At 40.1% G+C, this 13,105-nt stretch overlaps 1 protein-coding gene across 1 annotated transcript in view; it reads left to right on the top strand.

The window, feature by feature from the left end:
- The window catches only part of PLXND1 (plexin D1), a 157,314-nt gene that overhangs the window by 62,008 nt on the left and 82,201 nt on the right, over nt 1-13,105 (top strand). Inside the window, exons 6-8 of the mRNA XM_081183924.1 lie at nt 2,801-2,975; nt 5,083-5,191; nt 6,970-7,072. Of these exons, the coding sequence (XP_081040050.1) occupies nt 2,801-2,975; nt 5,083-5,191; nt 6,970-7,072 (387 nt within the window). The remainder of the gene's footprint in view (nt 1-2,800; nt 2,976-5,082; nt 5,192-6,969; nt 7,073-13,105) is intronic.

The following is a 13,105-nucleotide window of genomic DNA, read 5'->3' as shown; positions in this document are numbered from 1 at the left end:
TATATTTGGGCTAATACGGTACATCCTTGGGGACATTTTAAAAAAAGGCTTCTCAGTATGAACCAGGAAGTGACCTTTCTTGACAATGTGATGATTGTATCCTTTATGGGTTGTATCTGACTAAGTGAAACTCAGAGCACACCCTCATGGAAATCAATTGACCTAAGCTGGACTACTCTGAGTTAGAACTAATCAGATTCTGAGTAGGGAGTAGGGATTGACAGTATCAGACTCTGTTCCATCTGCCCCCTCCACCCCCACACATCCCACCCCCATTGTTTTTCTTCTCAGTCTCTCAGTGCTTCAAGCCACTGAGTTCTCATGGGGCTGTTTGAGGAGTCTTCTTTTTTCTTTTTAAAGAGTTTTTGAGCAACTGCAAACCTTGGGGTTACCGCAGGTCTGCTATTGCATCACCCTTTTGCATGAACAGTACAATTTTGATTACAAAATGGTGCACATTTCAAGACTTGAATCACTATTAGAAGGAATGTTTGCCATGTTACCACCTCTGAAAGTTGAGACAGCATTGGTAATTTTGGATTTTTTGACTCTGTGAAGCAGCAATTTCATTCAAAATATTGCACCTATGGAATCAAGTAGTCATTGGGGATATCTGTCCACGCAGAGGAAGTCAGTGTCGTCAGTGTGTTTTCAATGTCGTCCCTGTGCAAGGAGGAACTGGCTTAACATACCACTCAGGCCAAGTCTAAGGAGAGTACTACCTGAACACAAAAGGCTGAACCAGTTGAACTGATGAAAAATTGAAGTTTAAATATTCAGAATACCTATTTGCACACAAACATCAGTTTGATATTTCAGAGTTAAAATGGTTTTTCACTTTTTCGAAGCCTTTCGTCAAATCATTTCCCAAGATTTCCTTTCTGCTGAAGAAACTATGCCTAAATGATGATTGGTTCTATGTGGTAATATAATTATTCATAACATAATATAATTGTGATAATGGGCCACTTTTAGCTAATGTGCAAATAACTCTGGGTGTGCATTCCGCTGAACTCAGTGGGGATTTCTTCTGAGTAGTTACGTGCAGGATTGTACTGTTAATGACACAAGGCCAGTACTGTGGTACATTTCACTGGATGAAGAGTGTAGATGCCTTTAGCACTGAATGCTAAGCAGACTTGAACTTATTTATGTTTAAGAACAGCATCATCTGCACTTCCCTAGAGTTTGAGGGGAATATGGTTTGAATGACAAATCCAAAGACCTTTGCTGGTTGCCAGTAAACTGCAGAAGATCTTTGTTCAACTTCTGTCATTCCTCTCTGGAGATCAGGATTAGCTTACTATAAGAGCCAGTAAATAATTAAACCATTTCCCCTAGAAACCTCTAACCCTTTACACAACTGCATTAATAATGTTAAAATAAACCAACAAACATTCACTTAAAGTTTATTTTTTAGGACTAGTAAGCTACTGCTTCCTGGCTCTTCAGTAAAAAGCACACAATGGAAATTATGTTAAGTAATACATTTAGCTTAATCTTTCAGCTTTGAATTTGTGAAATAGTTCTGTTGCACCGATCAGGTGGGGTGAATTACATTATGCCACCAGATTGTGTACTAGTAGAACAGATTTATTGATCACACTCCTTTTCAGTTGCACTTGGTTAGCCACCACTGAAATGCTACAGCACCACACCAGAGCAGGTTGCTTTGCTGCATTCCATCCCCTCTCCCAAGACTAGAGCTTCGCCCCCTTGGGAATTATGTCTCCTACAGTGTGGCGTTTTTCAGTCCCACTTTTCACTGGTTCTAAAAGGGAGGTTCACGCAACACACCAAGACAAAGGGGTGAGGATGGTTACAAGACCTCATGCGTCAGTTCTTCCCCACTGATGTGCACCTTGGTCATTCCTCCATCCTGTGGCTTGCGTAGAATGAGTGGTATAGGAAAGGGCTTTCCGCAAGTACTGTCTGATGTACACAGAGCTCAGCATTGGAAAGGACTCTGATTGAACCAAAGTACCCTACATAGAGAAGTTCTATCCATGAACATCAGTATCTGGGAAGCATCCTTTTCTTACACCATCCAAATATGCAGACATCAGGGAAGTGTTTCTGCTGCGTGCACTGACAGCAAGAGGTGTGGCCATTGTGCATGGGCAAAGGGGTGGATTTGGTACACGTGATTCCATTTCACTTGATAAGCAAAGCTGTTACACAACTGTTACAACTGGCTGGGGAGAGTCCACACAATATTTTTGCTGCTTATTGAGGCTATAGGTTGTATCCAGCATTGGTCTTACACATAGTAGATTAATTGAAATGAATGAACCTGATTAATAGATATGTTACTTCCAATGGGTCTACTCTCAATAAATGTAGTAGGATGCAACTATGTATGTTGTCTGTGTGTGTGTGTATATAATTTGTATATTAATATTGTTGCAAAACACTTCAGGGCTTTTTAAAAGGAAAAATGTTTATGCTAATTAATTGGAAAATAAATTTAAATAAATATACTTTTTTGTCCCTAAGCAAAATGTTTCTACTAACTTCCTTTTTCAAAATGTCCAAATAGAAATTGCAATAAAAACGTAAGAGAAAACAATGTTACTAGCCAAGAGTAAGTCTCCTTCATTGACTGCTTATTACCTTTCTGAAAGATGTACTAGTTTAGCCATGCTTTCCATACATTATTTTCCAGCTGACAAATATTATGCAAAATGAAAAATCAATTGTAGCCATTTGTTTCCTAAACCAGATAGTCAATGCAATTCAAAATTCTGTGTCCCCTTTTTTTTGTTTGTAGCAATAACTCAATATTTTTTGTCTGTATTAGGGCATGATAATCCAAATAAATGGGAATATTCCAAGTTTGAATGGAATGGAGATGTCTTGCAATTATGGAAATAATATATCCACTGTAGCTAAAGTTGCTGCCCACTCTTGGAGCCAGTTTGTTTATTGCAATTTTCTTCCTAGAGAAAAATATCCAGCCTTCCCATACAATCAAGGTATGTAACAAAGAATAGAGACAACATGCTTTTAAAAAAATGAGAGCAGCAGTGACTTTGACTTAGAAACTCCACTATTTCCATAGTCATTCATATTTATTTGATATGGAAAACTGGGTTACTGCATGAAATGTGTGTGTGTGTTCATTTATGTGTGAGCATTATCAAGGAAATATTGAAGTCCTCATGTGTACTACCTTGGTAGGTTTTGGCCACAATCCTATGAACTCTGTAACAACAACAACAGCAACATGTTGCCAGGGGAAAACACATTATCTGCTACCTTGCTATATCATGCAGGTTCAGACAATTCCTTTTTGAAGATCCAGTATGACTTTGGATACATGGTGGTTGTCACAGAGTCCTCAGGTTGAATATCACTATAGATGCATGGTAGAGAAGGATGTGCATATTTGTTCCTAAATCATTCAAATAGTATAAGTGCATATAAGAACCAGTTCATGGTGATAAGCCCACCACAAGCATGGTGTTAAGTCTTAGGCGTGTTCATATATGTCTTGAATATATTGGAATTTGCAGCTCACCATCTCCTGTCAAATATAAATCAACCCAGGAAGTAGTGAGCAGTGATTTCGGCACATGCTAGAGCATCTGCAACACCAGCCTTGGTGGGAGAAAAAAGTCTCAATTAATGGTGACTTCATTTGTCATCGCCATATCCAAATGGTGGTATGGATTCCCTCTGGCCTTAGCAACCACCTCTTTCCTCCATCTGGTATTGATTGCTGGACCTTGACAATTCATGAATGCCACACTTGTGCATTATGCTGCAATTTTCCATATGCCAGACACCTGTAAAGTTCTGCGGGGAACTGCCAGCCTTTCCCCCTCAGCACAGCAGCGCCTGTGTCTTCAACAGCTGTGTGATTAGCAGAAATTCTGCAGGAGAAGCATTTCCAGACATGCAAAGCCATTGGGAAAAGCTTTACCTGCTGATTAACTGCTTGCCATGTGGCTTTCTGCTCATTAGCCAGCAGTTGCCAAGCACGGTTTGTCAGTCTAAATGTGGCCTAGTTCTAATCATTTGTAATACTTTGCAACTCTGTGCTTAACAGAAATAGTATATTGTATCTTGTGGGTGTTTTTGGTACTCTGATGTTGAATAAGTAATTGTGTAGAATTTTGTATCCTAACTTCTTGAGTACGGCACATGAACTTTGCCACAATGAACCAAGTCAGATGATTACCTTATTTCTGTAAAATAAATCTCTGCGACCTTCAAATTGGAGGATTCCCTGGGCATCCTGTTAGTGTAGACATGTGTGGAAGATAAAATGCTTCAGAACTTATGAAATGTTTTCTTACTAATGCGTTATTTTCTCACAGGTGTGTTAATGTTTGCTACCAAGTTTTCCTTCATCCAGAAAAAGTTGCCCATGGGGCCCCTCCAGACTGGCATTTTATTGCAAGTCTATTCTGTAACATGGTCTTGACACAATAATAGTAGTGGTGGATTTATCCTGCTTTATTAGTTGTTCTGCAGTGCTTCCCCAATTACGGCCTGGAGGAACTATAGTGCAACAAGCACAGGACAAAAAACCCACCCCCGAATATTTGGGGTATGAGAGGTTATGGGATTTTATCAGCAGGTTACTGAAAATGCATTGACTAGAAAGGAAGCAGTATGAGTTTCTCAGAACCTTTGCAGGCATAAATAGTATTGAACGTGAGATCACATATGACCTACCTAATAGCATCATGAGCACAAATCATCATGAATGTGCAATAAAAGGGGGTTACATGACAAAAGCAGAACCCTGCAGCTTTCTTTGTTCTATATGTTACATGCCCCCCCCCCAATTTCCTCCAGGAAACACAAATTCCACTGCTAACATCAGTGTTACACACCACCCCCTTGTTGTGTGACTACCTAGTTTGGAGAAATAGTGTTGAAAGCTGTAATTTTAAGTGAAGAGAAACTTTTGAGTTTGGGGGGAGGGCAAACTTAGGACTTGCATTCCCCTGGGAAAAGAAACAGTTTTGAGACAACCCGCCTAGGCATTTATCTTGTCTTGAAAGCTTAGAAAAATATAAAAGCAACTCTCTTGTGATCTGTTATATTTTGGCTTGTTTCCCCCCCCCCCAGATCATGTGATTGTTCAAACTGCTGTACAGGTCAACGGCAAAAATATTGTGTGGGCCAATTTCACCATCTATGATTGCAAGAGAACTGGAAACATTTATCCAAAGACAGCGTAAGTGATCTCATGGTCCGTAAATTACAGTGGAGGGGAGATGGCAGCTTGCTGACAAACAGTAGGTTGCTTGGCTATGACTTGCATCAGAATCTGACACTGGGAAACCCTTTTCGTGTTTTGTTTTGTTTTTGGTAGGGGGAGAGATTGTGAATTAGGTAGTCCTAAAAAAAAAAAAAGTACATTCATCACCCAGGAGCAATTATTGTAGAGGGTTAACTAAGCAGGAACCACTTAGTTGTCAACCAGATATTTTAGACCCTGGGCAGGATTTGGCAGGGAAGTCTGTGCAGCTTGCCAAGATTCACAGAGAAAGGGTCTTAGAGCATTTCAGACCATCTGGACAATTTTGACGGCTTTTGGCATTTTTTCCTTTCAAGTTTCTTAAACGTGCTTAATATTTTATTTCATTTTATCTGAAAGCTTTAGCGTTAACCCTCAGAACTCTGCTTGATTTTCAGGAGATAAATTCTATGTATTAATAGACTGATCAGTCTATTGTAAAACAAAATACAATTTCCCAGGATTCAGTAAACATAGTGAGCATGAAGGTTATGCAGCTCATGGAGCTGTGGAAACAACTAGGTGTTAGCTTGTCAGGCCTGGTTTTTCTTCCACGCGCCACTGCCACTATCCCTAGGAACTTCTCTTCCATGTGCTTGCAGATCATGCTCTTTAACCAATCAATCTTTGGAGACAACTTTTAGGAATAGTTACAGCAGTATGTGAAATGGCATTACTTCAGTAAAATTTCAAGAGCCGATCAACTGTTCTGTTGACTGGATTATCAGCCCCGGAGTTGAACACAGTTGGTTCCCCAAGTATAACCATCCCTTTTGTTTTGTTTATAGGAAGGGGGATATATTCTGCAGGTAGCATCAAAGGAAACAGTAATTAAGGGATGTGAAGAGGCAGTTGTGGATGTGCAAAGTTAAAAGGATATGGGTTTTGAAGGCAGTATAGAGTTAATGACTTAGGGGAACAGATTCACTCTCCTTCTAGAATAATCTGATTGCTTGGGTCAGCATTGAAAGCATGTCAGTAACATGCTTTCAGCATACCCATGCTAAGAAATGTTTTGTTGATGCAAGAATGTTATTCATGCTCACATATGGTCTTGTTGCCTCAATTTGAGAAATGCTGATTAAGACCTACCTTATGATTGGATTGTTAGTGTATACTTTGCAGCCAATCAAACTGATCTTTTTGAAACTAAAGGTTTAGATTCTTACCTACCACTCTGCAAAATATCCCCCAAAGCTTAAAAGTCACTATCACTAGCTAATATCATGCATGAACTACAAGGCACAGCGTAAAATTTTACAACTCATGTTGGCAGGTCAGACAGGATTGCCGCAATGTTAACACTGGACTAACGATTTCTTTATCTAATAGTAAAATAGTCCCGAGAGGGAGCAACGGTGGTGGTGTTTGGGTTGCTGCTTTTCAATGGTAAAGTTGCCTCTATGCAATGGTGGAAGTCGTATTTATTGAAGAAAGTTATTCCTGAAAAACAATAAGGGAAGTAGCTCAAAACCAGATGTTATATTAGCTCTCTGGTCCGTGGATTAAGTGGAATGGCAGAAGAGCAGTTTCTGGGCCTTCTCACCAGGGGGAAAAATGGAGTGTTAGACTTTTAAAAACCTTCAGTGGAAGGACTTGCCACAAGGCCATAATGAAGAGTCTGCAGACTTGCAACAGAAATTTAGCTCCGGACAGGAGTCTATAACCCGCCCTGGTGTGGATTAGTAAGTGTACATACTTTTTATGCATTTCAGATGTATCACCTGCCTCTCGGCTAAATGGAAGTGTTACTGGTGCACTAGAAAATACACCTGTGTCTCCAATTCAACTGAATGTGAGGACTCAATACAGATGAATGTAAGCACATAACACTGAAAGTTCATCATACTTCTTTGTTTTAATGACACTAGGGTTCTTTTTCTCCTTGTCTGGTAGAAATTTGAGGACCTTGTTTTTACAAATCTTACAGAGCATGGTGTGTATAGAAGTTGTGCATAAACATTGCGTATGGTGGTGGTGGTGGTGACGTTTTGAAGGACAAGGTCAGGCTCCCTCAAACTCGGCCCTCCAGATGTTTTGAGACTACAATTCCCATCAGCCCTGACCACTGGTCCTGCTAGCTAGAGATCATGGGAGTTGTAGGCCAAAAACATCTGGAGGACCGAGTTTGAGGAAGCCTGGACAAGGTCTTTCAACACTGATTTCCAGTTATCCCCCAAATGATAATAGGTTGCAGAGCCTGCTCACTATTTGGTATTCAAACCTCTAGTACTCAACATTTCTACATGTGTGTGCAGAAAAATAAATGGACAGTGGGTTGGATTACATAAATCTTCTGTGGCCCGTTTATTTAGCTGTTGAGTGTCCCAGGTAGTAGTTCTGTGAGCCTGATCAAGTGAGCCACATGGAAGGCCAGATGACTTTCAAAAGTCATTCCTAATCATGATGGATTTGTGTTCATGCTTTCCCCATCTTTCACTGACCTTGTTCGTTGACCAAATGTAAGGTTCCTCATCCCTCTGCGTCTCACATTCCATGTGTGTGAAATGAGCACTGCAATTCCTGTTGTTAAAACTTGTGCTGTAGTGTTAACTGATAAAAAAACCCGCCTCTTTCCTACTCGGATGCATGGAGAGTAGAGCATTTCTGTTTAAGTAGTTTATCCAGGTGCAGGATATTTGGAAGTTTGGACAATTTTTAAATAATAATAATAATAATAATAATAATAATAATAATAATAATAATAATACAGACAGTTATATGTGCTTAACAAAAGTATTCACATTTCCTGGCTGTTCAATCAGGTTTTATCCATTGGATCTTTATTACCATTTTAAACTGGAACAGTATCTTTATTTCCACATGGGTTGCAATGCCTGGATTTTAGCAATAAAATAAATCTAGTAATACCTTGCAGGGTGTGTTTTTTAACCTTTTACTAGTCTATTGTGGGATATTAATAAAACAAGCTAACATTAGTAAAATCACCAGTTTGAACAGGAAATCACTGTTATCCAAAATCCATCTCGTCATTATAGTGAAATTTGGCATAATGTTCCTGAGGTTAATTTAAACAAATTGGCCTTTTAGCAGTCAGTTTACTGATCATTTACATTTTAAATACCATTCTACTTCTTTGTAGCTTTGAAAATTTTCTAGCGTGTTGAGTCTCTCCTTGTGTGTTTTATTCAGAAAGGGCCTTGGCCTTCCTGTCATACTTTCTATTTTCACTTTCCAGTTTTTACTCTGCCTCAATTATATATAAGTGCAAAATATTCAGAAAGAATACATTAGACAAATCAGATCTTATCAGTGTGGTGTAAATTTATTAGATACAGGGATTTTCATGCATGGCTTCGTTAAAAAATTGGCCTTGGTTTTGCTTGTTCAGTTATGTTTTCCTCAGTAAATGTCATTTTCACCACAGCAACATAACATTGAACTGATGGTTGTTAAAATCTACACATTTGCAAAATTATGCCTGTAGGCCTTTTCTGAAGCAGAATGAATAGTAAAAGTAGGCACATGAGTAGTTTGGTCTATAGGTAGTATCTAAGGCAGGCATAGGCAATCTCCAGAGGTTTTGGGACTACAATTCCCATCATCCTTGACCACTGGTCCTGCTAGCTAGGAATCATGGGAGTTGTAGTCCCAAAACATCTGGAGGGCCGAGTTTGCCTATGCCTGATCTAAGGTGACAACCAACTGTTACTAGTTTGATCATAACTTTAAACGATTTAGAAGCTGTCCTTACAATCCACCTCTTCCAACATGATATCCTGAGGTTTCAAATTCGGGCTTCCTCAGAGGCTGCTAGATTGGTCTCAGCACCTCCATTGCCACTGCTGACCCTAGTACCCACTGGATTCTGGTTCCTTCTGTTAATGCCCAGCTGCCAAGTCTGCTTTGTGGAGCAGCATTTGTAGCCAAGCCCTTTGCTTCATACCAACTGCCACAAATTTCCATTACAGTACATGAAAAAGAAATCCCAATAGCGTAGAAAGGACTGTGTGAATTTGTCTGCTTTTCTTTGGAACAGAAGAAAATATAGAAAATATAACTGCCTATACACTTGCATTGCTATCTGTACGGTTCCTTGGGAATCTGAATACACAGAGGAAGAAAACTCAGCTTTTCAGTTCCACAAACTGTCTTTTCCATGAAAGCATCCCTCACAAGACATATGTTAGGCCTGTTTTAGAATTCCACACCAAGTCCTTTTGGGAAAGTACGGTATTTTCAGTGGCCCTTTGACCACCGCTTCACCTTTTCAGGACACCAAGATCCTTGCACTGTCAGCAAAATGAGCCTCCTAAATTGTTGAGGATTAAACTAAGCAGATGAATCTAGGGCACCCAGAAGGGATCATCTTCAAAAAGGCTTGGCAAGGCTAATCTAGAAACCCCTGCGCTTACTTTTTATATACCTTTTAAATCTCCTTCTGGAATAGGTAGAAATTTTTGCTGCCATGAGATGGACTAAGAGAAGTGGGTGAGAGCCCCAAAGATTTGCATTAATCTGAAATTCACAGAATGGTTTTAGTTAGCAGATGTTACATCCTGAGGGGTGGGTGTGGGTGGGCATAGAGGAAATAAAGCAAGATTTCAAATGAAGTTTCAAGGGCATGAACTGAATTTTAATAGACAAGTGTGCCAGCAAACCCTTACCATCTGAAAGCATAATTGCCTCAGTCCCACAAACATTAAAAAAACATTCTGCATTCAAATAAACACACGTATTTGTATTCACAGACACCTGTGTGCCATCTTCTGTGTTATTTTTGGTGCCTCTCTGATATTAAGACATGAGGCCTAGTAATAGATATGAGAAACCATACGACTGCTTCACTGCTAAGACACCAAAATCCCAGGCTGCTTTCACCAAATTCATGTCTCAGCAGCCCTGAAGCAGACACCCTGCCTAACTGTTCTCGCATTATAAACTGACACTTATCAACTTCTGTTTTGGTAAAATGCAATGTGGGAACTCCTCTGATTTGTTTGAATAACAGATATGAATGCACAGATACAGTTAGATATTGTGCATTGTTTAAATTATGCAATACTTTTTGCTAAACTATAGGCCCAGAGAGCTATGCTGGAAGTACGAAGCATGTACTGTATTTGGCAAATGGAGTTTCTTCCCTGTCTCTGAGATGCTAACTTGTTTGAATGCACCACTGGTTTTCCCCCGTGTTTCAGTGTGCCCAGTACAAAATGGAGAAAAAACATTTCCCCCCTATCCAGCTGAAAGAATTAGTGCCATTTTAGAGAGCTGCTTCATAGCAAAAGATGAAAAGCGCTGTTTCTATGCTTAGTAATAACAGACTAAAGGATTAAACACCAAATATGAAAAGGCCCTTTCTGTCTCAGGTACACTCAGGCGAGCTGTCCCTGCTGTGCAACTGAATGTACCAGGTTCATCCATCTAGAATGTGTTTGCTGGGGTGATTAAACATCAGGATGCGTGGGCTGCAGTATTCATTTGGTTTCCTTGGATTGGAAACTAAAGACAGGAGCACTGAAAATGAGGGACTAGTTGATAACAGGATTTAGTAGTTTAACCCTTAATAAGCATTTGCAGTGCAGGCAAGTCATGAGCTGAAAGGGAGGGATCTGTTTCACTGAAACTTTTGCCCTCTGCTGAAATGGGGGAGGGGTTTTTGTTTTGGTAACCTTTCAGGGTCTGTCCGACAAGAGGGTGGTGGAGCAGGGATGGCGGAAATTACAATTAGCAAAGTGGACAGACTGGGGACAAACATGGATACAGGCTCTTCTCCCCTAGGCAGCCGCAAATGAAAGTAGTAGCTTGCACAAGGCAGAAGAAGGCACTGTGAGGTAGTGAGTTAATCTGTTCGCTATTGTTTGTTTTTCTAGCAATCTGAGCTAGCTTCTTTGCTGTGCAGGGACACACAAAGCTATGTTCATTTCCCTGCTGAGTTTGCTTGCCCTCTTTTTTTCCCTTTTTCTTGCTCACATTAAGGAGACTCAGGGACCAGAATCAATCCACTCCCTCTTTGTTGATTTACTTCTCTGCTTGCATATCACCCTTATTTAATCTTCGTGCTGAGGCAGCCCAGGGAAGGTGCATGGTTAAGATCAGTGTCCCGATAAACCATGAAACATGCTTTTCCCCATCAAACAAGCACTTTAAGATAATTGAGAAGCCTTGAAGATGGGCTTAGCAGGAACCAGGGGAGAGCGAGTCTTAAGTGCAAGGAGTTCCCAGTGCTTGCAGCATATGAGAGAGAGAAGTGTTCTACTGTTTATCTTTTTAAGTGTTACAAGGCCCAGGTCTTAAGTTGTCTCACTCAGGTGTAAATTAGAAGTCAGTCAATGACAAGAGAATCAACCTCTGTGCACTGTGGGACATGATGTTTTCTCAGTTAGCTCATGTAATCTATTTATGCATATTTGGTAGACTAGTGAGATAAGAATTTAGCCTGACTTTTCGGGGGGGGGGTGTAACCCTTTTAGATGAACCAAATCGCGAAAGTTGGGCTCGTTGTAATCAGATCCTTTGCCCATCCATCAGTTTTATGTGATTCACTTTTGAGAAGATGGAGAGAGGGTTCTTTTATATTTTCCAACTTTGTACGTATGGCTTCATGCATGTTTGAGCCCTTGTTCGAACTGTGATAAAAGTCGTCCAATAGAGCTGGGTGCTGTGGAATAATAGATAACATACAGTGGTACCTCGGTTGTTGAATGTAATCTGTTCCGGAATACCATTTGACTTCCGAAACGTTCGACAACCAAGGCGCAAAGGGCAGTGGGCAAAGCCAATGGAGAAAAAAAATGCAGTGGAAGCTGTTTGACCTCTGAGGCTCATTCGAAAACAGAAGCAATTACTTCTGGGTTTTCAGCGTTCAGATTCCGAGACACTCGAAAACTGAGGTACCACTGTATTTGCTTCATATTCAGCCCTTGCTTAATCAAACAACGCATATGTCACCACACCAATGGTTGTCCTCTTTCGCTTATGTTCCACAATAGCCTGTCTTCAATGTAAACACTCAACATACACACAGTCTTTATACAGATGGTTATTTCATTTGGAGCAATGGGAATGACTTTCTCTATATGGCTCCCATGACACTAGACCTGATCCAGCAGAGGAACCTTAATAAATTAATCCATTTTCATTAAAAAAAAGCAACCCTAGTCTTTTACATATCAGTACAGTTGTGAACATGAACAAGATGAGGCCAACTTAGGAGCAGCTTTTATCCTAGTCTGTTTACTCCTAAGGGAAACTGCTTCCATGCCCCCCCCCCCATCATTTAAATGGTTACGTGAATGTGGACAGAAATGTGTACCCATTCTTTCATGCACTATACAGCAGCAATGCAGTGCTCTTTATGGGTACTTAGTATTCACAGCCATCTCATATTGTACACCCAACTACTGCAACAGTGCTAGTCATGCTTCTGATTGTTTATTTCTGCTTTTTCGGGGCAGTTATAGAAGAGTTACAAAACTGCAAAATGGATTTGTGCAGAAATCATGCCTTAATAATGATGATGATGTGTGTGTGAGATAGGCAATGACAGCCCTTCAATTCCACCTCTAAAACTGATAAGAGTTATTGCCTGTACATAACCACATGCATGCAGTGCTTAAATTTAGCATCAAGTGCATACTTAAAACAAAAAACAAAAAGCACAGCAAAATGCTCGGTTTTTTGCAAGGACTGTTGCTGGAATTTCTGTAAATACACTGTATCATATTATTTGGTTTCATTTCTTCTAGTGAAATAACGGGTATAGTAGCTACCTCAGACATGGCAGCTGATGAGAGCATATGGTTTTCCTTTTAATTTGTGAGGAAATTAATTTTGCTGTGAAAAATCCCAGATTGATAACACAGTTGCCTGAAGTCTGAAAGCACA

This window comes from Podarcis bocagei (genome assembly GCF_964188305.1).
Source record: "Podarcis bocagei genome assembly, chromosome: 2".
NCBI lineage: Eukaryota > Metazoa > Chordata > Lepidosauria > Squamata > Lacertidae > Podarcis > Podarcis bocagei.
Note: the sequence above shows the minus strand (reverse complement) of the source record. Positions and strands in the feature narration are given on the sequence as shown.